The following is a 24,808-nucleotide window of genomic DNA, read 5'->3' as shown; positions in this document are numbered from 1 at the left end:
ACGGAATAGGTGCACAGGATTCTCTTTGGAAGTGTTGTATTGTTGAAGTTTAAAACATTCACTATGTGTGCCTGTAGCCAAAGATGTATTCACTTATATCCTTCCCTGTGAATCACCGTTTAAATATGTGATAAGTGAGCTGGGACTCGCCCTTAAAGTAAATTAGGATCATTCCGGAATAGGATTTTATGTAACACACTCTCTCCTTCTTTCCCCCCCCCCCCCCTTTTTTTCTCCCCTCCCCAAATGTGTTCCCCCTCCCCTCCCCTCATCTCCTTCATCTCCTAAATCTCCCCTCTATTAAATCTTCATACTGTCCTCGTCTCATCTCTCTTCTCTCTCCTCCTCTCGCCCTCTCCGCATTCTCCTCCTCCTCCTCTCCCCCTCCTTCTCTTTCATTTCTCTTTTCTCTCCCTCCCTCCCTCCTCACCCACCCACCTCCACCCTCCCCTGCCCCGCTTCCTCCTCCCCCCAGACCCTGAACTCGGTGACCCCTCACCTGGATGTGGAGGAGTGCAGCATCTCGCTGCTCCCCCGGAACCGGGAGAAGAACCGCAGCATGGACGTCCTGCCGCCCGACCGCGCCCTGGCCTTCCTGGTCACCACGGAGGGCGAGAGCAACAACTACATCAACGCCGCGCTCACCGACAGCTTCCACCGGCCCGCCGCCTTCGTGGTCACACCCCACCCCCTCCCCGGCACCACCGCCGACTTCTGGAGGCTGGTGTACGACTACGGCTGCACCTCCGTGGTCATGCTCAACCAGCTCAACCAGTCCAACTCGGCCTGGGTGAGTCGCGACCACAGCCCTCACGTTCCCGGCACGCCTGGGTGGCGCTGGTCCGGTCAGTCACGTTTCCAGTCCTCGGAGAGGCGACTGAGCCCGCTGCGAGGAGGAGATTACGCTTTAGCCCCTCGGCTCCGTTCTCCCGCCGTCGCTAGGCGAGGGGGGGGGGCGTGCGAGGCACTAGTTCGCCCCGCGCTCTTTGATCTGTGGTCCACATTGATCTGCAGGCAGCACCCAGGCTTCCAGGTTCTCCTCGACGGCCTGTCTCTAGAGAGAGGAGTCCTAGCCTGCAGCTAGGAGTCTATGTTTCTCTTTGTAGGTAGCTGACAGTCTCTCTCTCGCTCTCTCTCTCTCTGGCCAGCCCTCTCCATGTATAATGTTGTCTGGCTCTCTGCCTTGCTCTCCTCTCTCTCTCTCTCTTTCTGTCTCTCGGTCTGTCTCTCAGTATTTGTCTCTCTCTAAATCTCCTTCTCTCCCTGTATCTTCTCTCTCTCCAATCCATCTCTTTTTCTCTCTCCTGTACGTCTATCTCCTTTCCTCTCGTTGTCTCAGCTCTCTCTCTCTCTCTCTCTCTCTCTCTCTCTCTCTCTCTCTCTCTCTCTCTCTCTCTCTGGATCCCCCTCTTTCTCTCTCTCTCTCTCTCTCTCTCTCTCTCTCTCTCTCTCTCTCTCTCTCTCTCTCCCTCCCTCCCTCTCTCTCTCTCTCTCTGGATCCCTCTCTCTCTCTTCTCTGTTCATTGTGTGTATCTTCACGGGGTTCATTTTTTCTGTGCTGGTGAATTAGTTCTGTGCCTCTTTCCCGCCTTTCTCACTCTTTTTATCGCCTCCGTTCTCTCTCGGCTCAGAGTAATTAATATTTATCCCTCTCTCTCTGCCCCGATGTCACCACGGTAAACCTCTTCAGTCTCTGAAGACTCTCGTCACAGGCATTACCCCCTCCCCCCACACTCCTCCCTCTCTTCCCTCCTTCCTTTACTGTAATCTCCCTCAGAGCCCCTCTCTCTCTCTCTCTCTCTCTCTCTCTCTCTCTCTCTCTCTCTCTCTCTCTCTCTCTCTCTCTCTCTCTCTCTCTCTCTCTCTCTCTCTCTCTCTCTGTCTCCATCACTCTTTCTCTGTCTGTCTCTCTGTCTAAGTGTCTCACTTTCTCCCTCTCCCTCTCTCTTAACACTCCATCTCTTATTGTTTCATCATGCATTAGAATCTGGCTCTCAGCCAGGCGTTCCAACACCTCTCCAACTGGCAAACCTTTTTATTTTGGACCCATTTGAAGCCACATGTGGGAAATAGGCTGGCTTTTATTCCAGTCGCATTCTCTTCCTGTCCTGCTGCGTGACAGTGTTTCTCTTCAGTCAGAACAACAGAACAGCAGACACTGGGATTGAGATGATTTTCGTCATTTGACCATGACCCAAATAATAACCTCCCTCCTCTCTTCTTTTCTTCTTTCTTTCTTTCTTCTTCTTTCTTTCTTTTGTTTCTCTCTCTCTATGTCTCTCTCTCTCTCTGTCTCTCTCTCTCTCTATCTCTGTCTCCCTTTCTCTCTCTCTTCCTCTCCTTCTCTTTCTCTCTTTGCCTCTCTCTTTACCTCTCTCTCTCTCTCTCTCTCTCTCTCTCTCCTCTCTCTCTCTCTCTCTCTCTCTCTCTCCTCTCTCTCTCTCTCTCTCTCTCTCTGTCTCTCTCGCTCTCTCTGACTCTCTCACTCTCTGTCTTTCTCTCTCTGACTCTCTCTCTGTCTCTCTCTCTCTCTCTCTCTCTCTCTCTCTGTCTGTCTCTCTCTTTACCTCTCTCTTTCTCTCTCCCTCCAGCCGTGTGTGCAGTACTGGCCCGAGCCTGGGATCCAGCAGTACGGACCCATGGAGGTCGAATTCCTGTCCATGTCGGCTGACGATGATGTCATCACTCGCCTGTTCCGGGTCAAGAACGTCACAAGGGTCAGTCCACACCATCGGAGAAGACAAACTCAGTGAAGCTCAGTGCAAACACCAAAATGCCTTTGGTTAATTCCCTTCCAGAAGTATGGAAATACTTCCAGAATCTTCTTTGTGTTTCTGAAGATCTATAAAGATTAGGGTGGGATTACAGAACGGATGTAAGCTGCCTCTGTTCACATGTTAGTCTTGCGTTCAGAAGTTTGCAAGCACATGTACTCCATGAGAACAGCCACACCAAAAACCATCTACTTCATAGACCATTTAATGAGTAATAGATCCTACATGCGCACATAGATATTTCCCACCAACACACACACACACACACACACACACTCAGGAACAGACTCCCACATACACACACACACACACACACACACACTTAGAAACACACACACAAACACACACACTTAGAAACACACACACACACACATACACACTTAGAAACACACACACACACACACTTAGAAACAGACACACACACACACACTTAGAAACACACACACACACTTAGAAACACACACACACACTCAGGAACAGACTCCCACATACACACACACTTAGGAACACGCACACACACTCAGAATCACACACACACAAACACAAACACACACACATAATCATACAGGAACACCCACATACACATACACACACCCACTCAAGAACACCTACACTCTCGTCCATGTTTAAATTCATCATCTCGATGCGTACTGCATCTCCCACTAAGTCACCCAGCGTCGTACAGTAATGAGCTTTCTACCACAGGGGAAAACATGGGATGGAAGCAAGCTGACACACAGGCAATAAAAGGTCACTGTCTGTTCCTTTTTCAATTTCCTGCTTGTCATTACGTCGGGGCGATGGGCGTTCTCCCGCGCCCTCTTATTTTTCTCCGCGGCGTGCTGAGGGTGACTTGCCATCGTGCCGCGTGTCACATTCCCCAATGTGTGACATCCTCGGAGGCTTCCAAGCGCATTTTCCACCATTTGATTTGTTCATAAAGCATGTCGCACATTTGTAAATGGAGTGTCTGACATGCGGAGACTGGCTTGGCGAAACGGGCCGCATGGCAGAGGCAAATCAAGAAGATGACAGCTCTGTCAAAGTGCCGGGAGCGCGGCACACGTCAAATGTGGTCCCTCTCCTTTGCGTCTGCGAGGAAAACATCTTTGTCTTTTCCTGCGTGCGCGTGTGTGCGTGTGTGTGTGTGCGTGCGTGTGCGTGTGTGCGTGTGTGTGCGTGTGTGTGCGTGCGTGCAGTGTTGCAGCCCATGTTAGCGTTGTTATTGTACAGGTGGATTTGTATGTGGGTGTTCCTTAGTGTGTCCATGTGTTCATCAGTGTGAGTTCCTGAGTGTGTGTTTGCGTGTTTGTCCATGTGCGTGTGCGTTTCTGCGTGTGTGCCTGCGTGTGTGCGTGTATGTTCCGGAGTGTGTGTGTTCCGGAGTGTGTGTGTATGTGTTCCTGAGTGTGTGTACATTAAGGTGTGTGTGGGAGTGTTCCCGAGTGTGTGTACATTAAGGTGTGTGTGGGGGTGTTCCTGAGTGCGTGTCAGTGGGATATCTCTGTGTGCGGATACGTAGGATGACTGTCAACTAGGCAGGCACCTGCATACAAAGCCTGTCGCTGTTGGCAGGCGCTGTGACAAGCCGTGCCCACAACTCCCCCCCCCCCCTCGTTGAGTGGCACCCCCTCTCACCCCCCCCCTCTCCTCTCCTGCCCCGTCACCCCTCCCTGTCAACATCCTCCACCTACACCACCTCTCCCCTCTCCTCTCTGTACTGTCAGAGAGACACAACCTCACAGTCAGGAAACAGCCCCGAAGAGATAAAGCTATCAACCTGTGAAGAATAAAAACGTACGTGTGCGATGTGTGTGTGTGCGTGCGTGCGCGGTTATGCACAAACGTGGGCGTCCGAGTGTGTGTTTCGGGACACGCGTGCAAACAGCGCAGTGACACCTACCAGTAGACAGGCGGTACAGGGACGGAGAACACAATTCATTTCTCAAGAAGGAACAGAACGGGTGTCAACCGTACTTAAGCAACCGCCGTCGCTTGTGCTTCCCTGTCGGACGTGGGGCTGTTGGGCCCCGCCCGTGCCTGCCCTGTTGGGCCCCGCCCGTGCCTGCCCTGTTGGGCCCAGCCCGTGCCTGCCCTGAGCCCCCTGCTGAAGCAGAGTGATATTGATGCAGCAGGGAGGTGTGGAGGCCGGCCGGGAGTACACAGGGACCTGGTGTCACCACCCAGGTCCTGGTCAGGACAGCACACACATTAATCTCACTGTGGCTCTGCTGACTGGGCTCCACGGAGACGGAGGCTCTCTCTCTCTGCTGTCTCTCTCTCTGCTCTCTCTCTGCTGTCTCTCTGCTCTCTCTGCTCTCTCTGCTGTCTCTCTCTGCTCTCTCTCTCTCTGCTGTCTCTCTCTGCTGTCTCTCTGCTGTCTCTCTCTGCTGTCTCTCTCTGCTGTCTCTCTGCTGTCTCTCTCTGCTGTCTCTCTCTGCTGTCTCTCTGCTCTCTCAGCTCTCTCTCAGCTGTCTCTCTCTGCTCTCTCTGCTGTCTCTCTCTGCTCTCTCTGCTGTCTCTCTCTGCTGTCTCTCTCTGCTCTCTCTCTCTGCTCTCTCTCTCTGCTCTCTCTCTCTGCTCTCTCTGTTCTTTGCTCTCTCTCTCTGTGCTCTCTCTCTGTGCTCTCTCTGCTCTTTCTGTTCTCTGCTTTTTCTCTCCTCTCTCTCTCTGCTCTCTCTCTCTCTGTTCTCTGCTCTCTCTCTCTGCTCTCTCTCTCCTCTCTCTGCTCTCTCTCTGCTCTCTCTGTTCTTTGCTCTCTCTCTCTGTGCTCTCTCTCTGTGCTCTCTCTGCTCTTTCTGTTCTCTGCTTTTTCTCTCCTCTCTCTCTCTGCTCTCTCTCTCTGCTCTCTCTCTCCTCTTTCTCTCTCTCTTTCACTCTCTCTCTGCTCTCTCTCTCTTTCTCACTGTTTTTCTCACTCTCTGTCTCTACTTACTCTCTCTCACTGCACCAGTGGATAGGGTTTGCTCATTTGAAATACTGGAATTACTCAAATATACCACATATAGTACACACACATACAGTACACACACACACACATACACAAACAGTGTTTACTGTGTTGCACCAGACACACACAGACAGTAGTGTAGCGGGGTTTGCTCGTTTAAAGATAGAAATACTTAATTTATCATAAAGTCTGGGGCACCACCCTAATATTGGTTTAGGACATTAGGGAATCCTATGTTTAATATGTAATAATCAGTCTCATCTTTAGGAATGAATTCGTTCTAAGAGTAGAGCCAATCGTAACATCAGTGAACACGCACGTCAAAATATCTTTACAATGAATTTATTCAAGTAAGGTAAACAGATCTTATGAAAAGTTGGATTATGGGTTTGATATGAGAGATTGGTTTCAATGAACAGAATGAAATGGTCTAACTTAAAGAAAGGCAGAAATTGTACAGTCAGTGATTACATCCTTACAAATCATAAACAGAGCTCACGCCAATGCCATGTCGAGGGGGAAAGAGCGTTAGCCATAGTTACGTTTGATCAGGGGTTGATCAATGATGTTGAGGGCGGTTTGCGCCAAAGGTCCATTTGAAGAATCTGAAGTCACAGCGCGGCTGCGCTGGGTCATGTGACTGAGTCTGCGGGATCTCAGTGAAGTCGCATTTGGAATTGCGTTTTTGGTTCTTCTGTTGAAACGTCCAGATAGTGTCGCGATCACTATAAAGTTGAATCTCAGGAGAAGCTTGGCGACGTCCTTGGAACGCCAATCCTGATGGCGTTCATGCCATGGTCGGTTTCGCTGGAGTCAGAGATTGATGGTCATCTTAGGGCTTTATACAGTTCGAGGGAGGACCCGTCTGGGGTCAGATGTGGATTGGGGGAAGCTGGGTTCTCAACTCCCCCCTCCTTCCTTCACACCTACCAAAGGTGTGATCTGATCTCTGGCTGATCATTCAATGGTTCAAATATTGTTCTGGACATCTTGGTACAGTTACAAAATATAGTTGAATGATTTATTATGATAGCTTCGTGTAGATACCAAGAATGATGTGGTTATCTTTCAGGAAGAAGGAGTTGTTACTAGAATCAAGATTACAGTGAACACAACATTAAAACAAAGTAACAAACATAACACAAATATCCCTCTCATAATTCTCCACCTTGTACTCTTGTGGTAAAGTCTCAAGAACTTTCCTCAAAAGTTCTGATCAAGGTATGTTATTTGTTCAAATCGCCGCCGAAACGGATAGCAAATGGTCGCTGGAGACGTGTTGTCTAAATCAGGCCCTTTGAAGCTTGCAAGCTAGCAGGAGGGCTGATTTGGTAGATTGGGGAGGTCCCCCCCCCATTCTATGGTTCCTTTGCATCGGCGTTTGGTGGGTAATCAGCATACTGAGGGTGTCACAAGGGCTGATTCTGATGTGATTGAATCACTCTTCAGGTGTGGCAAGATGTTGGCTCTGTGTGGTCTTGTGGACCTCACTACATCCCCCCGGATGTCAACTTTCATAGACCGTCGTCGATGAAACTGTTGACATGAAGACAAGAGAAGAAAGACCACAGCAGCGTAACAGCATGTCACCCCCCCTCCCCAGACATTGGCATGGCTATGAGTGATTAAGCTATGACATGACATAGGAAAAAGGTTGAGAGGAAATTATTGAAACAAAAAGAGGCACTTGAAGTGGCTTACAATGGCCGTAGCAATTGAAGCTTTGTGACTAGGGGTCTAGATGAGGGAAAAGTTGTCGGCTTTCCAATCTTTTTAAATCAAACTAGTTTCAATAAACTCATTTAGGTTATGGTTACAATTGACTGCCAAAGACGTATACAAATAACAAATAAAGGTACAAGGTAATTATAGTACATACTTTACACAATTATAGTTACTAAGTAGCTTCTTGAAGTCAACGTAACTAAACCACATTGATGAACTGCATCTAATAATGTAACTTTAGTTTGGCAACCACTGTTATTTTAAAACACAGTTAGCTGCGGGAATAGTCAATGCTTTTTTCGACAAGCTATATCGTGGCGGCATAATAGGTTACGTGTAGAAACTGCATTGTTTAGTTGCTTCTAAACAAAAGTCCTTCAGGACTAATCACTACTGTCTGTTTCCTTGAACTAGACATGTGCACCAACGTATTAGTTGGTTGGTTAATTCACTTAACCAAATAGCTACACTATTAAAATAGAGGCTATAATAAAGGCTCTTATGCTACTTTCCGTGAAGAGCTGGCCGAGGCAGATTACAACGTAAATGTCGGGGCAGCGGCGTTTCTGAGCACGCGCGTACCTCCGGTCAAACCTAGCCGCTTCCTTTGAGCTAGCTGGTCCCACACACACACTCGTGGCTATTTCACGAAAAACAATTGAATACGCACACAGCCACTGTAGCCTAGGCACAGTAGTATTAAATACATGGTGCTACATACAGTTAGAGCTCGCTCTATTTTAACAGTTCGTTTCACAAAAGTTACGATTGCTCATTTCAATCTATCTTAGCCTCACACGGGGCACCAATATGTAGCGGGGTTTGCTCGTTTAAAGATAGAAATACTTAATTTATCATAAAGTCTGGGGCACCACCCTAATATTGGTTTAGGACATTAGGGAATCCTATGTTTAATATGTAATAATCAGTCTCATCTTTAGGAATGAATTCGTTCTAAGAGTAGAGCCAATCGTAACATCAGTGAACACGCACGTCAAAATATCTTTACAATGAATTTATTCAAGTAAGGTAAACAGATCTTATGAAAAGTTGGATTATGGGTTTGATATGAGAGATTGGTTTCAATGAACAGAATGAAATGGTCTAACTTAAAGAAAGGCAGAAATTGTACAGTCAGTGATTACATCCTTACAAATCATAAACAGAGCTCACGCCAATGCCATGTCGAGGGGGAAAGAGCGTTAGCCATAGTTACGTTTGATCAGGGGTTGATCAATGATGTTGAGGGCGGTTTGCGCCAAAGGTCCATTTGAAGAATCTGAAGTCACAGCGCGGCTGCGCTGGGTCATGTGACTGAGTCTGCGGGATCTCAGTGAAGTCGCATTTGGAATTGCGTTTTTGGTTCTTCTGTTGAAACGTCCAGATAGTGTCGCGATCACTATAAAGTTGAATCTCAGGAGAAGCTTGGCGACGTCCTTGGAACGCCAATCCTGATGGCGTTCATGCCATGGTCGGTTTCGCTGGAGTCAGAGATTGATGGTCATCTTAGGGCTTTATACAGTTCGAGGGAGGACCCGTCTGGGGTCAGATGTGGATTGGGGGAAGCTGGGTTCTCAACTCCCCCCTCCTTCCTTCACACCTACCAAAGGTGTGATCTGATCTCTGGCTGATCATTCAATGGTTCAAATATTGTTCTGGACATCTTGGTACAGTTACAAAATATAGTTGAATGATTGTTTTATTATGATAGCTTCGTGTAGATACCAAGAATGACGTGGTTATCTTTCAGGAAGAAGGAGTTGTTACTAGAATCAAGATGTCAGTGAACACAACATTAAAACAAAGTAACAAACATAACACAAATATCCCTCTCATAATTCTCCACCTTGTACTCTTGTGGTAAAGTCTCAAGAACTTTCCTCAAAAGTTCTGATCAAGGTATGTTCTTTGTTCAAATCGCCGCCGAAACGGATAGCAAATGGTCGCTGGAGACGTGTTGTCTAAATCAGGCCCTTTGAAGCTTGCAAGCTAGCAGGAGGGCTGATTTGGTAGATTGGGGAGGTCCCCCCCCCCATTCTATGGTTCCTTTGCATCGGCGTTTGGTGGGTAATCAGCATACTGAGGGTGTCACAAGGGCTGATTCTGATGTGATTGAATCACTCTTAAGGTGTGGCAAGATGTTGGCTCCGTGTGGTCTTGTGGACCTCACTACAGTAGATATGCATTCGTGACACGTGTACTGGGTGGTAACAGAAACATTGCTTGTTGAAATGCACACACACACATTTAAAACACACACATCCACAAGCACACACAAAAGTACACCTACATGGGCACACACAAACACACAGTCTTGCCCACACAATGCAGGTACACACTCATCCACTCACATTCCTCTCACCTCCCTCTCACGGCCTCTGTGTGTTCTTCTTCTTCTGTGGTGTCCAGCTGCAGGAAGGGCAGCTGGTGGTGTGCCAGTTCCAGTTCCTGCGCTGGTCGGCCTATCGAGACGTCCCCGACTCCAAGAAGGCCTTCCTCGGCCTGCTGGCCCACGTGCACAAGTGGCAGAGGGAGTGTGGGGAGGGGCGCACCGTGGTGCACTGCCTGTGAGTACTGAGCTCCCACACACACACACACACGCCACACACACCGTGGTGCACTGCCTGTGAGTACTGAGCTCCCACACACACACACACACGCCACACACACACCGTGGTGCACTGCCTGTGAGTACTGAGCTCCCACACACACACACACACGCCACACACTCACACACACGCCACACACACACTCACATGCTCGCACGCTCACACACACGCCACACACTCACACACATGCTCGCACGCTCACACACACGCCACACACTCACACACGCCACACACACACGCCACACACTCACACACGCCACACACACGCCACACACACATGCCACACACACGCCACACACTCACACACGCCACACACACGCCACACATACACGCCACACACACACACGCCACACACACACACGCCACACACACACGCCACACACACACCACACACACACGCCACACATACACGCCACACACACACGCCACACACACCACACACACACGCCACACACACGCCACACACTCACATGCTCGCACGCTCACACACACGCCACACACACACCACACACACACGCCACACACACACCACACTCACACGCCACACACACACACACACGCCACACACCACACTCACACGCCACACACACGCCACACACACACGCCACACACACACACGCCACACACACACGCCACACACACACCACACTCACACGCCACACACACACGCCACACACACACACGCCACACACACACGCCACACACACACCACACTCACACGCCACACACACGCCACACACACACCACACTCACACGCCACACACACGCCACACACACACGCCACACACACACCACACTCACACACGCCACACACACACCACACTCACACGCCACACACACGCCACACACACCACACTCACACGCCACACACACGCCACACACTCACATGCTCGCACGCTCACACACACGCCACACGCACACACCACACACACACGCCACACACACACGCCACACACACACCACACTCACACGCCACACACACGCCACACACACACGCCACACACACACCACACTCACACGCCACACACACGCCACACACGCCACACACACACCACACTCACACACGCCACACACCACACACACACTCCACACGCTCTCCATTTGCTCCACACGCAACGTCTGGCATCGTTCGCTCCCTCCCACCCACAGACAGTGTAGGATGTGTAGGATTCTACTCCTGGGCTGTTGTCAGGAACTCCCTGAGGGGTAAACACCAGGAGGGGAGCGACCTGGTCGAGCGGTGAGGTGGTTAGGACGCCTGCCATGACCCCTGACCTCCGGGGCGTGTCTCATACCCCAGGGCTGTTCCCGAACCCCGGCCCGCCCCGTGGCCCTGATGAATATGGATGCGGCGGCAGAAACACATCACTCAGCGCTGTCACACAGCGTTACCCACGACAACCGGGAAAGAGATTATGGAGATGAAATCAATTATGGCTTAATACAGAATGCGCCGGCTCTCGAGACAGTAAATCCGGGAGTGCCAGAGAGCTGACGGCGATTGATTACTTTAATATTGGTCGTATTGGGCTCCGGAACCTCTTCCCCGCCTACCCAGGGTGCACCAGGGTAGATGATCCAGGAAGTCCTCTAGTGGTTTTATTGATGTCGCCTTCTCTCATCATAACCAGGACTGACCTGCCTCTCGTAGCCCCCCCCCCACCCCCCCACCCACCCCCCCACCCACCCACCCAACCACCCCCCCACCCACCCACCCACCCACAGCAGCTGTGCCCCCCCCCTCCAGCCTGCTGCTCTTCTTCTCTGGTTGTTCCCCCACCGAGTGCTATCAGTGGGGGATCGCCGCTGTGCTGTTGTGTTTGTGTGATGTATCTGATGTGACGGCGCAGGGGGAGGATGGGGGCGCAGGGGGAGCAGGGGGCGCAGGGGGGCGCAGAGCGGAGCCCTGGGATCAGATTGCCCGCATTCAGCCCACGCTGAACACACATTCCCCCGCCGCTTTGGAACCCACTGAGACACATCAGGAAGTGGCTGCGTCAACGAATCAAACCCAGGGAGGAGGGGAAAGAGGGGGGGGGGAGAGCAGGGGTGGATGAGGGGGGAGGATGGGGGGGTAGAGGGGGAGGATGGGGGTAATTATATATTGACCATTCTTCCTCTCTTAATTTCTTCGGATTAGCTGTAAAAACGGTCTCTATATAAAAGAAATCCATAAAGCCATAACAACACACTAGAAAATGAGTTTTTTTTACGGAGTGTTCAATGAGATAGAGTTTCTGATCCAATCATCGTTTCCTGTGAAGATATAGTATGGGTCTGGGGCACATACTGCAGGAACAGCGCTGGGGCTAGCGTCATGGGATCGAGTTCCTCTGTCTTACATTTACGTTAGATTTTTTCTGTCCCCTGGTCGGAACCTGGTTTTTCTGTCCCCTGGTCCCATTTGTTTGTCCCTTGTCCTCAGGAACGGAGGAGGACGCAGCGGAACCTTCTGTGCCTGCACCATCCTCCTGGAGATGATCCAGCACCAGAACGTGGTGGACGTCTTCTACTCCGTCAAGACGCTGCGCAACTCCAAGCCCAACATGGTGGAGTCCCTGGTAGGTTGGGTGGGAAACCCTGTGGGCCCATGACAGCTCGGAGATACCATCCAGATATTTAAAAAAATATATCATTTCACTTTCACTAGAAATAAGATACAATTGTATTTGTACAGCCCGTTTTACAAGCAATATCACGGAGGGCTCCACATAATTATGTCCGTTGAACTGCCCCCAAACCAACTTTCGTACGGCCTCTCTGAAGAATCTCACAAGTGGGTTTGTTTTCTTTTTCAGGACCAGTATCGGTTTTGCTACGACCTTATTCTGGAGTACTTGGACTGCATAGATGAAAGATAGCAACATGCTCGTCATCTGAAGGGGCCTTTGCGTCTGACGTCACGTTAATGTTGAGGTGGCAGGGCGGAGCTGTGGTTGGGAGGGGACAAGAGAAGAAGAAATATTCGGAGGGAAGTGTTGGGGACTTTTTACCTTTAATGTACAGCTGTGATTTCCTCCATCATAACGGTGATGTCTTGTCTCTCTTTAAAGGATCTTTTTTTGTGCTTTTTTTTTGTAGTCTGCCTATAGACTGAAGCGATATTTTTTCCTCAGTGTTTGGAAGACAAGGGACTAGCATGGGACAGCGAAGACCTGGCCAGTCTGCAGACTCCTCTCCTGGTTATGTGTTGTGTTCGTTTAGGTTCTGTTTTTCCTCCAAACATGACTACAGCAGTTATTTCCTAAAGTCGAAAATATCTCTCCAGTTTTGCCCTCTCTGCAAACGAGCCAAGCCACAACAGCAGTCCGGCGTGGTTCAGACAAGACAACATCTCCACCACAAACTGCCTTACTCTCCCCCACACACTGGGGACGATTCCACTTTACCACACCGATCTGAGCGTCATGCCAACGACAGCGTGATGCCTTTGTGGCAGATGATCAACACACGAGTCACCTGTGTCTACGAGAACCACGTACTGAAGTACAGCTTGACGTTGTTGTCGTTTTCGTGGGGGGGGGGACGTTTTGTTTTTTGACGAGCATCAGCGGGAGGTGTTGTAATGGTGCCAACCCCGTTGACCGACTTGAATCCTCTGGTCACTTTAAAGTCCCCGTTTACGTTGAAACGTGTAAATATACTCCATTTGCTGATGTTCCCGTTCCAAAGTGATTGTTTGTATTTTGTGGCTGGGCAGCTCTGAACGACAGCGTTAGCAGAGTGTTCTAGATCGGGGACAGACGTGTACAATTGTATCGTTCCACGTACTTGAGAACAACGCCACAGGTACCGTATCAAGGCACAAGCTGTAACATCACTGTGCTTGTTTCTGGACTGAAGGGATTATAAACCAGATGTATCTGGCAAGACCCATGACCTCTCATAGTTCAAATCACAGTGCAGCCCTAGGAAATCTGTCTGGAATGTTGGTGACATTTTGCCGAGAATGTTGGGTGACGTTTGGACAGAGTGCTAGTGACGTTTGGCTCCAGTGTTAGCGGAAGGTTGGCCTGTCACGTGTGTTTAGATATCAAACTGCCACTTGTGCGTCACATGGTGTTCTCCACGCTCGCCATGGTGGTTTCTGTTTCCAAATGTAAAACCCCCGAAGGGATGAACTTTTAGAGGAAGAATCCCATTTCCACTCAAAAACATGCTCTCGTTTTTGAGCTTATTCATCTTCTCAAGAACACGTGAAAGGCAGTGGGTGACTGCTATCCACAGCAACCTCATCCTCAGTAGTTACAATGTAGAACACAGTAAGGATTTTCCAAACAGTTATGCATGCTCCGTAGTAAACCTAGAGAGCTTACCCAACAAACTCAATGTGGCCACGACACCTTACAACTCCAAAAAGAATTCAATCTATATTTTAATTTGTCACTTTTTTTCTTTGAGTCAAGACCAGAATGCCCCTGTGCTCCCATATCCCAGTGATAGCCTCTCTTTCAGCTACTCCTGCTGTTGTTGTTCAGGAACCTTGTGGAATATCCTCTTCAGAGGGGGCCATGACCAGGGTTGTTCCACCACCCGCTTTGAGAACCTGAGGGGAACCGGCCCGTTAAAACGAGTGGCATTCACCGGAGCCACGGCAGCTAAGACTCACTCACTGTTGTAGCTGGTTGGCCGACCTCGTGCTGTCGGCCATGTTGGATAAACAGAATGGTACACGGTCGGAGGCCACAGTTGGCCTGGAGCCGTCAGGTTTGTCGAGGTCCCGAAGCTTATCGGTGTTTGACTGGATGAAGAAACAGGTTGGTGGGTTTTGCTAGTGCTGCATGTCCAGGATTCTGTCATGCTGTAGATAGGAGGGCTAAAGGAGTCGTCTTCTGACTCTGAAGAACTGCAGCAGAAAGTGCCTGGACGCTGGTCTGGAAGGTCGGAGGAGGGAGTGTGTGTACATATATAGATGTATATTTCTGTTATGTGAATAATTATGTGAATAATATACTGTCTGTTTGCCCAGAGTACAGTAAGTAACCACAAAGTAACCACAAAGCTGAATGTGCTGTAAATGACCATTTTGTGAGTTCATGCCACCAGATCCTTTTTGACCACATTTCCGCCGCCAAGTGTCAGGGCGTCGCCCCACTCCCCCCCCCCCCCCCCCCTTGCTTAGAAACACACTAGCCTGGCCATCGACGCATGTGTCAATACAGATCTGTTTCTCCCAATTCGGTTTGCCTTTTTTCCCGCCCCAAAATACTTTCCACAATCTCCTCCTCTTTTCATGTTATTTTGTTGCTGTTGTTGTTCATTATCACCCCTTTACCCTCCGCTACTGTATATTTCTACATAGCCGAAACGGTGTAAACCCAGTGTACTTTTATCATTCCAAAGCTTTTTCTTCTGGCTGGTCCTCGGACAGACGCAGACGCAGACACTGTGGGGATCGTCCTGTTGTTTTCTTTACTCTGTGTTCCTATATGATGTTGATGTTGAGCCGATGGGAAGAGACGCCAGTGTTTTTTGACCATTGTACTTGTGGGGCAGGGTGTGTATGTACCAGGGGCGAGAGGCGGGGGCTGGACACCGGGGTGGGAGGGGTTTCGTTTGAAAGAATATCAACCATCGAAAATAAAGACGTCTTGAGACAAGCCGAAGTCGCGTCGTGTTTTTATTGTTTGTTTGTTTGTTTCCTTGTGTACAACGTTCCCGTGACATTATTTGTCATTCACCAGATGCAACAGACACAATGTTCAGTTAAAAGTTATTCCCCTCCGATCCGGCCCCTTCTGGTGTACTTTATGCACAATTTAGACTTTATGCACAATTTAGACAACAAAATGTCCAAAAAAGTAATGTCAGTCAAAAGAATATAATAGAATGATGTCATTAGTCAATAAAGCTGCATATCGGGTGCTGCTGGTTAGCTCTCTCTGGGACTCGCCCTGCTGCGTGTGCTGTGATCGCCTGTTTCCTTTGGTTGTTCCTCCTAGGAAGTGGAACGTTGCAGAAACTCTGTGGTTTATATGAACGTGTCGTCAGCAGCGGTGGAGAGATGACAGCCGGCCGATGACTTCCTGTCCGCAAGGTCTCGACCTCCTGTGGTCGCTCACAAGGATGTGGGGTGTTAGCACCCGAGCCCTGGGCGACAAGTCATTAGATCCCTTCTTCCCTTTCAGTTTTCTGTCGTCTCCGTCCAGATTTTTTTCCACTTCCTGTTGGAGTCAGAGCCCTCCTTCTCTTCGAGAGCATCCTCTCCCTTGTCCTCATCTCCCCTTCCTCTCTCCCTTCAGCCCTGCCTCTGCTCCTCCACTCTCTCTCTTCCCTCCTTCCTCTCTCCCTTCAGCCCTGCCTCTGCTCCTCCACTCTCCTCTCTCTCTCTCTTCTCTCCTTCCTCTCTCCCTTCAGCCCTGCCTCTGCTCCTCCACTCTCCTCTCTCTCTCTTCCCTCCTTCCTCTCTCCCTTCAGCCCTGCCTCTGCTCCTCCACTCTCCTCTCTCTCTCTCTTCCCTCCTTCCTCTCTCCCTTCAGCCCTGCCTCTGCTCCTCCACTCTCCTCTCTCTCTCTTCCCTCCTTCCTCTCTCCCTTCAGCCCTGCCTCTGCTCCTCCACTCTCCTCTCTCTCTCTTCCCTCCTTCCTCTCTCCCTTCAGCCCTGCCTCTGCTCCTCCACTCTCCTCTCTCTCTTCCCTCCTTCCTCTCGACCCTTCGCCACCAGCCACCCCCCGCCGGCCCAGCTGTCCTCCCTCCCTCTGTCCTCGTACATCCCCTTCCTCCTCTCCTGTCCTCCGCTGCTATTGAGTACACAGGAAGGTGACTCCAGACCACAGACTTCCTCTCCCTGCCCAGCCCGTTTGAATAATGCAGCAGATCTGCAAAGTGATCCAGTGTTTGAGCAGAGAGACAAGCCAGATTAATTAGAGGACAATACCTCCCTCCGTTGAGCTGGGGGACGACTCCGTCCCTGCGGAGTCATGTTCCTTTACCTCCTAAGACCCAGGAGATTCATTAGATTTAAAAGCCCATACTGCATCATTAAATATTATGCTTGGGGGTCATAAATGTAGATGGGAAACATTACTCAAAATTACTCAAGATGTGTGGTATAAGATATTATATATCAAATTATATTGGGGAAAAATTCTTAAGTTTGTGGAAATGATTTTGACACTACATGTTTATACATTATTTTACAGTCATATTGTAAGAAAGTTGTACATTCAAGTGTTTGATTATATGGCATGCCTGTGTAAGAACTGGCCTATGCTACAGTCAGGAATAATGACATAAATATTAACGTCCTCTAATTGTCATATTTGACCTGGGGTTTAAATGAGCTGGTAACTGGAATCTTATCATTTAATTTCGAGCTTTAATGACCCTATAGCTCTCTGTGTCTCTCTCCCTGATAGCTTATCATCAGCGGCTGATATGTATCTTCTCTGGAAGGCCAGTCTCAGATCTCACAGCTGATCACATCTCACACACATCCGTCTGCCCCCCCAGCATTCCTCCTGAAGCGCGGGGGAGCCTGGCTGACACACACACACACCGCCCGGCTACTGTGGTGGATGTGTGAATGGCGATAAGCTGTGACAGCAAGCAGTCTAGCAGCTGTTGAGGGAGAGGGAGAGAGAGAGAGAGGGGGAGAAGGAGGAGGGAGGGGGAGGGCGAGGAGAGAGAAGGAGGGAGAGAGACAGAGAGGGAGAGGGGGAGGAGGGAGAGAGAGAGAAAGGGAGGGGGAGAGGGAGGAGGGAGAAAGAGGGAGGGGGAGAGGGCGGAGGGAGAAAGAGGGAGGGGGAGAGGGAGGAGGGAGAAAGAGGGAGGGGGAGAGGAGGAGGGATAGAGTGGGAGTAGGGAGAGGTAGAGAGTTAGCTGTTACTCTGCATTACACTCTCCTCCGATCTTTGCTACAGACTTCTGGTACGTTCTCTGTGGGCGATAGAGGGTGTGAACATGCCAGAGGCTTCGGTTGTGCTAGTGTTGTGACAGTGTCTTGTGGCAGCATGTTTTGGTAGCGTGTTGTGATAACGTGGTGTGGTAATATGTTTTTGGTTGCATGTTGTGGTAGCGTGTTGAGGCATCCCCAAGCATGTTGAACCCCTAACTCTTTCCCATCTACCTGCACAGCCCTGGTTTACGAAAGACACAAAAAGGGAAGAGACATCAGAAGCACACTGTTGCATTGAAAGAAAACCTTGAGAATGATGTTGTTACACAAAGAGCAAGTTTACATAAAATTGCTTCACTTTCTTTCAAAAAGGATGGATCCAGGCAAGAAAATTTCAGAGTTGAATAGCGCTCGTACTCTGAGACTGAAAGGCATGATTTTATAAGATGATTTTAAAAGAACAGCAATCAAGAAGAGATACTGTTAGGATAAAGGCCACCTCAGTCCCAAAGCGTTGATAGTGTTTTTACATCCTGCTTTGCATTGCATGGTAGTTCAGCAGCAATGATCCCTACACTCATTCAACACACACACACAAGTGCCAGCACACAGACACACACATAGGCAAGCACACACATCTGCAATCACAATTAACATCCATACACACACACACTACAGACACACACACACTCAGCTCTTATCTGGGCCTAGCTGCCTGGAGGTATTCTTCTTGTGGCTGGCGTTGCAGCCGGCAGGGCAGGTGGTTGCAGTCCTGGACCCAGTGGAGCGAGAGGGAGGATGGGGGGAGCAGGCCAGATGGCTCCCTCTGCCGTGATCCTTCACTGGTCCACGCTCACGGCCCAGCCGACTGGAGCTCTTATCTGTCCTGGTGTGTTCCCAGTTCAGTGGAAGTCATGCTGCACGTAGCGGGGAGAGCGAGAGACAGAGGGGGGGGGGGGTAAAAAGAAAGAGAGAGACAGAAGGTCAGTTAGAGAGGGAAGGGAGGGAGAGGGAGAGAGAAAATGGCAGAAAGTGGGAGAGAAAGGGAGGGAGAGAGAGAATAACAGCAAGGGATAAAAAGAGAGATAGAGAATGACTGGAAGAGATAGAAAGAGAGAGAGAGAATGACAGGAAGAAATCTAGTCCAGCTTCCACAGTCACAAGAGACCACACCACACCAGCCCAGATAACCAGATTCATGGAACGCATGAATGACTCACATCCCTACTTTCATTATCATGCTCCTACACTCCAACATCTCCCCCCCCACCCCAACCCCCTTCACAAACACACACCACCCCACCACCTTACCTCACCACCCCACCACCTCACCACCCCACCACCTCACCACCCCACCACCTCACCACCTTACCTCACCACCACCTCACCTCACCACCCCACCACCTTACCTCACCACCCCACCATCAGAACTTTTGAGGAAAGTTCTTGAGACTTCACCTTTACCACAAGAGTACAAGGTGGAGAATTATGAGAGGCATATTTGTGTTATGTTTGTTACTTTGTTTTAATGTTGTATTCACTGAAATCTTGATTCTAGTAACAACTCCTTCTTCCTGAAAGATAACCACGTCATTCTTGGTATCTACACGAAGCTATCATAATAAAACAATCATTCAACTATATTTTGTAACTGTACCAAGATGTCCAGAACAATATTTGAACCATCGAATGAACCAGCCAGAGATCAGATCACACCTTTGGTAGGTGTGAAGGAAGGAGGGGGGAGTTGAGAACCCAGCTTCCCCCAATCCACATCTGACCCAGACGGGTCCTCTCTCGAACTGTATAAAGCCCTAAGATGACCATCAATCTCTGACTCCAGCGAAACCGACCATGGCATGAACGCCATCAGGATTGGCTTTCCAAAGGACGTCGCCAAGCTTCTCCTGAGATTCAACTTCATAGTGAACGCGTCACTATCTGGACGTTTCAACAGAAGAACCAAAAACGCAATTCCAAATGCGACTTCACTGAGATCCCGCAGACTCAGTCACATGACCCAGCGCAGCCGCGCTGTGACTTCAGATTTTTCAAATGGACCTTTGGCGCACACCGCCCTCAACATCATTGATCAACCCCTGATCAAACGTAACTATGGCTAACGCTCTTTCCTCCTCGACATGGCATTGGCGTGAGCTCTGTTTATGATTTGTAAGGATGTAATCATTGACTGTACAATTTCTGTCTTTCTTTAAGTTAGACCATTTCATTCTGTTCATTGAAACCAATCTCTCATATCAAACCCATAATCCAACTTGTTCATAAGATCTGTTTACCTTACTTGAATAAATTCATTGTAAAGATATTTTGACGTGCGTGTTCACTGATGTTACGATTGGCTCTACACTTAGAACAAATTCATTCCTAAAGATGAGACTGATTATTACATATACATAGGATTCCCTAATGTCCTAAACCAATATTAGGGTGGTGCCCCGAGACTTTATGATAAATTAAGTATTTCTATCTTTAAACGAGCAAACCCCGCTACACCACCCTACATCCTCACCTCACCACTCCACCACCTCACCTCACCACCTCATCACCTCACCACCCCACCACCTCACCACCCCACCACCTCACCACCTCACCACCCCACCACCTCACCACCTCACCACCTCACCACCTCACCACCTCACCACCCCACCACCTCACCACCTCACCACCCCACCACCTCACCACCCCACCACCCCACCACCTCACCACCTCACCACCTCACCACCCCACCACCTCACCACCTCACCACCTCACCAAACCCTCAACAGCCTCCTACTGGAGACAATCTCAGGTAAAGGTTGAGGCAGCGCAGGATTCCATCCAGAGCAATTTTGTTCCAAGGATGATTTCCAGTCGTTAGTCCCATTATGTACACGCTTAGCCTTGAGACAACAGAGACCCTCGTAAATGTTACATGCTATTTCTAGGATGCTGCAATAAGTCGTCTGAGAGACGCCATCATTCCAACAGATGGGCTTATCAGAAGGCTGTCTATGTTTGAGGAACTGGCCAACCAGCTGGATTTATCATTTGTTTTATCTGGAGCGGGGCAATGAGGCCACTGGTTATGAGTCACATTCATCATGTTTTATTGTAAACCCTGACAAACATTGAAAAATGGCCACATAAAAAAACTAACAGTTTTTCTGATAGTTAGGGAACAATGTTACTTAATTTGTTTTTGTTCTGTATCGCTGTAGACCTGGCCATCCCAAACAATATGATATTATATCCACCCAAGGGATTTTTGTTTACCAGCATGCCCATACCAATGGATTACAATTATTTGTACAAATCTGAACACACAGATCTATGCGGGTATACATCCTAGAGACAGTGGATGATTGCCTTCTTACAGAGCACTCTTCATTCTGAGAAAATTATTGTCTTTGTAGGACAAAATCCATTTATTTAGATAAAAGCAAAGACATTGATTTGATCCATACAGAGGCTTGATTCAATTTTTCAAGGCAATTTCAAATGGCCAGGCCGGTGTGAGGTCCAATTGATTTCTTTTGTGAAGGGCTAGAATCTTCCCTACTCCTGTTCTCACCTCCACCAGCACTTTTCATGTTTGCTTATCTGAGGTATTATTCGGTCCTTTCTTTCCTCCACGCTCTATCCTCTCTGTGCCTCTCTGCATCGTCTCTCTTTCTCTCTCTTTCTCTCTCCTACCTTCTCGCTCCTCCTCGCTCTCTCACCTTTCACCCCCCCCCCCCTCCCCCGGAACACACAAACACATACTCTTTGTAACCATGGAGATACAGTCACAGGATGAAGACTGCAGGACACAATGCTGCTGGTAATGGTCCCACATTAACCTTCAGGTCTCCTAGCATCATGCTAACAGCAGTTTCCAACTGGCCCCTTCACCTTCCCCCGGTAGCTGCTACCTCGGAGATCAAGACCCCTGGTTCCATGCAGTCCCTGTGGCCAGCTGGTCCAGGGAGGGGGAGCTGTGACCTGGCTCCTCTACCCCAGAGGTGAGGTACCTCGGGCGGCCTGGACACAGAGATCTCTGCTGCTCTGTTCCTCTGTATCACTCTTTATGTAGACTTTGAATAGTCTCTCAGTTTTTGAAGTAGCATCTTATTTTAAGGGGCCACTTGTGAGCTTTTTCTAGACGCTCAACTTGCCTTATTTGCTGAGCCTAACCTCTATCTCAACTTAAAGTCCTACATAGTCACAACCTAAACCATAACTTAAACCATAAAATGGCCCAGAAGATTTAAATAAATGACACCCTCTACAGCTCCACTATGACACCCTCCACAGCTCCTCTATGACATCCTCCACAGCTCCTCTATGACACTCTCCATAGCTCCACTATGACACCCTCCACAGCTCCTCGATGACACTCTCCATAGCTCCACTATGACACCCTCCATAGCTCCACTATGACGTCATTCATAGCTCCACTATGACACTATGGTTTCAGACGCACGAATGATTGTTTTGATGGAATTCAGCGAGTTTAGAAGCATAAGAAGTGAGCAAGTTACTGTGGTAATTATTTTTTTGTTAAACAATGTCAACCCTGTTGCTGTGTTTGGCTTTTCGTTGAGATTGGCAAGAACAAGTTGTCCACAATCAAGATGTTTACGTTTCCTATAAAAACGGGACAACGGGATGACTGGGTTGCTGCTGTAAAGAATAGCTTACTCATAGTGCTTTAAAAAGGTTGTTTGGGGTGCCATAACTTGTCTTGAAAGGGAATTTCAAATCATGCCTAGCATCAATGGCGATGTGTCCTGGCTTAGGTTACTGAAATTAGTTTGTGCAACAGGCAAGGGATCCACCTGAACAATCAATATACTTCATTAGAGCTAACTCGGTTGTGGATCTGACACTACCATGTGTAGGCCTATAAGCTACTGACTCTCATATCCACCTGTTTTTTAACCCTCCACCATACACTGGGTTCAGAAATGACAGGTGGGTGATGTAACCTTTTTTACTCACTGCTCTTGTGCAACTAGAAGTGCAGCTACATGACTACACTTCTCCAAGGCTATAAAACAGCAGATCATATTGAACATTTATCGGTGTGTTTATTAATTACTACAATTTCACAGCAGTTATTCAACAAGTAACCAGCAAATAAACATACCCTGCCATATGTGCAGCGTCCACTGCAACCCTCCATGTTGCTTTTAGCATGCAGGCATTACAGCTAGTCTAGGTCTTTCTACGCTGTCTCTGTCTTAATACGTACATTGTTTGTTGACTCCCATAAAAAAATAGTTGTTGGCAGACTTTTGTAGGCTCCAATAGTCTCTTTACTGACTGTAAATGCACTCTACCAAATACTATTTGGTCGGTTAATTGTATTGGTAGCTACTATTTGAAATGGTGGGAGACATTGGGATAGGTTAGCTCTAGCACTACCTTAATTGAAATTGATAGTAGGCTATCAATTTCAGATCCGCCGAAAATTAATTATAGACTAAAATAAATACAATTCTGATCCAGTGGGTCGGGCAGGGAACACGATTGATGTATCGCTGCTATTCACAGCCAGTTAATTGGTGGTAATATGCACAATTCATGTAAACTGACTGGTAGCGTAGCTAGCGACTAATGTACGAAACGTGCTAGCCGTATGTAGTTAAGGGCCTTACATTCTAAACTGATCTGTTATTGTTTACGTTCCAAAAAAAGGTCTATATCACCCTATATGACACCATCCATATCTCTTCATGACACCATCCATAGCTTCTCCATGACACCCTCCACCTGGTTCTGGGGGAGAGGGGGTTCACGGGGGGCCTGAGCGAGCCTGGGGGAGAGGGCTGATGGACGGCCTGGGCGCTGGTTCTCTGTCCCTTCTGTCCTCTGATCCATCGCAGCCTCCTCTAGCCTGCCCTGCGACGCCCACACAGTCCCACACAGACCCATCTTCCTGTCCGACTGACCGACTGGCTAAACGAGTCTCGGCCTGCGGGACAGCTTGCCTCCCACACTACGGCGAGTTTGTCCTATAGGCCGACCTCTCCAATCACCTTCAAGCCTAATTAAGGTTAGAAAACCAACAGCTCAGTTCCAGGCTGCTGGGTAATCTCCTGCCTGCTTACCTGCTGTACCCAGACGCAGGCATTCTGGCGTGGGACTGGGGCTCAGTGGCCTGGGGATTACACCAGCGCGGCACGTGGGCCATGCCCGCGGATCAACACACATCCAGACATGAACTCTTTAATATTTGATTCCGCAGGTTACACTAAACGCTTGTCGGTAGCGGGGAAAAGCTCGTCGTAAAATGCCTTCAGAGACTCTTGTCAGACAGGATTAAAGTGGAATAATTCATAACTCTGTTTTTTCCCTCTACCCTTGACGCTCTTTCTTCCTCTTTTGCCTTTCTCGAGCTCTCTTTCTCTACCTCCTTCACTCTCTCTCTCTCTCCCTCCCCCCCTCTCCTTCTCTCCCTCTCACTCTCTCATTTTCCCTCCCACCCTTCATCTTCATCTCTGCATCCTTTTAACCCTCCCTCTCTCATTCATCGCTGGCTCCCACACAATTCCCCCTCTCCCTCACTCCATCCCTCCTCCAGCAGGTGAGGGTAAGGTCACCTCTGGTGGAGGCGGGGGGTCTATGACAGCTGTCGGAGGGGGGGAGGGAGGTCTGAGTCTGGGGAACGAAGGTCGGGCCTGCCTCCTGGTTGGCTGTGCGCTCGGCGGGCCGCTCCAGGTGACAGGGGCACGGGGCACTGGGAGGTGACATGTTTTTGATGGTGTTATGTCAGTCACGGCATCCTCGGAGGGAGGGGGGCACCTGCACACGGCTGTTCTTGTTACAGACGATACTTCTCTGCGTCTGACACAGCAGGGGAGGGAACGCGCCGGGCTGCTGCTGCGCCACACCCACAGCCTCAACAACATGTCATGAAAATGTTCAGAAG

General features: G+C 49.2%; 1 protein-coding gene across 1 annotated transcript in view; it reads left to right on the top strand.

Annotated features, from left to right (window-relative positions):
* Positions 1–15,585, top strand: part of ptprub (protein tyrosine phosphatase receptor type Ub) — a 130,287-nt gene extending 114,702 nt beyond the window's left edge. The window contains 5 exon segments of the mRNA XM_062466154.1: positions 476–790; positions 2,592–2,717; positions 9,859–10,016; positions 12,484–12,619; positions 12,857–15,585. Of these exon segments, the coding sequence (XP_062322138.1) occupies positions 476–790; positions 2,592–2,717; positions 9,859–10,016; positions 12,484–12,619; positions 12,857–12,919 (798 nt within the window). The 3' untranslated portion in view covers positions 12,920–15,585.
* The last annotated feature ends 9,223 nt before the right edge of the window (positions 15,586–24,808 follow it).

Source organism: Osmerus eperlanus, chromosome 7, assembly GCF_963692335.1.
Source record: "Osmerus eperlanus chromosome 7, fOsmEpe2.1, whole genome shotgun sequence".
NCBI lineage: Eukaryota > Metazoa > Chordata > Actinopteri > Osmeriformes > Osmeridae > Osmerus > Osmerus eperlanus.
The sequence above is the reverse complement of the archived record's forward strand: the minus strand, read 5'-3'. Positions and strand labels throughout refer to the sequence as shown.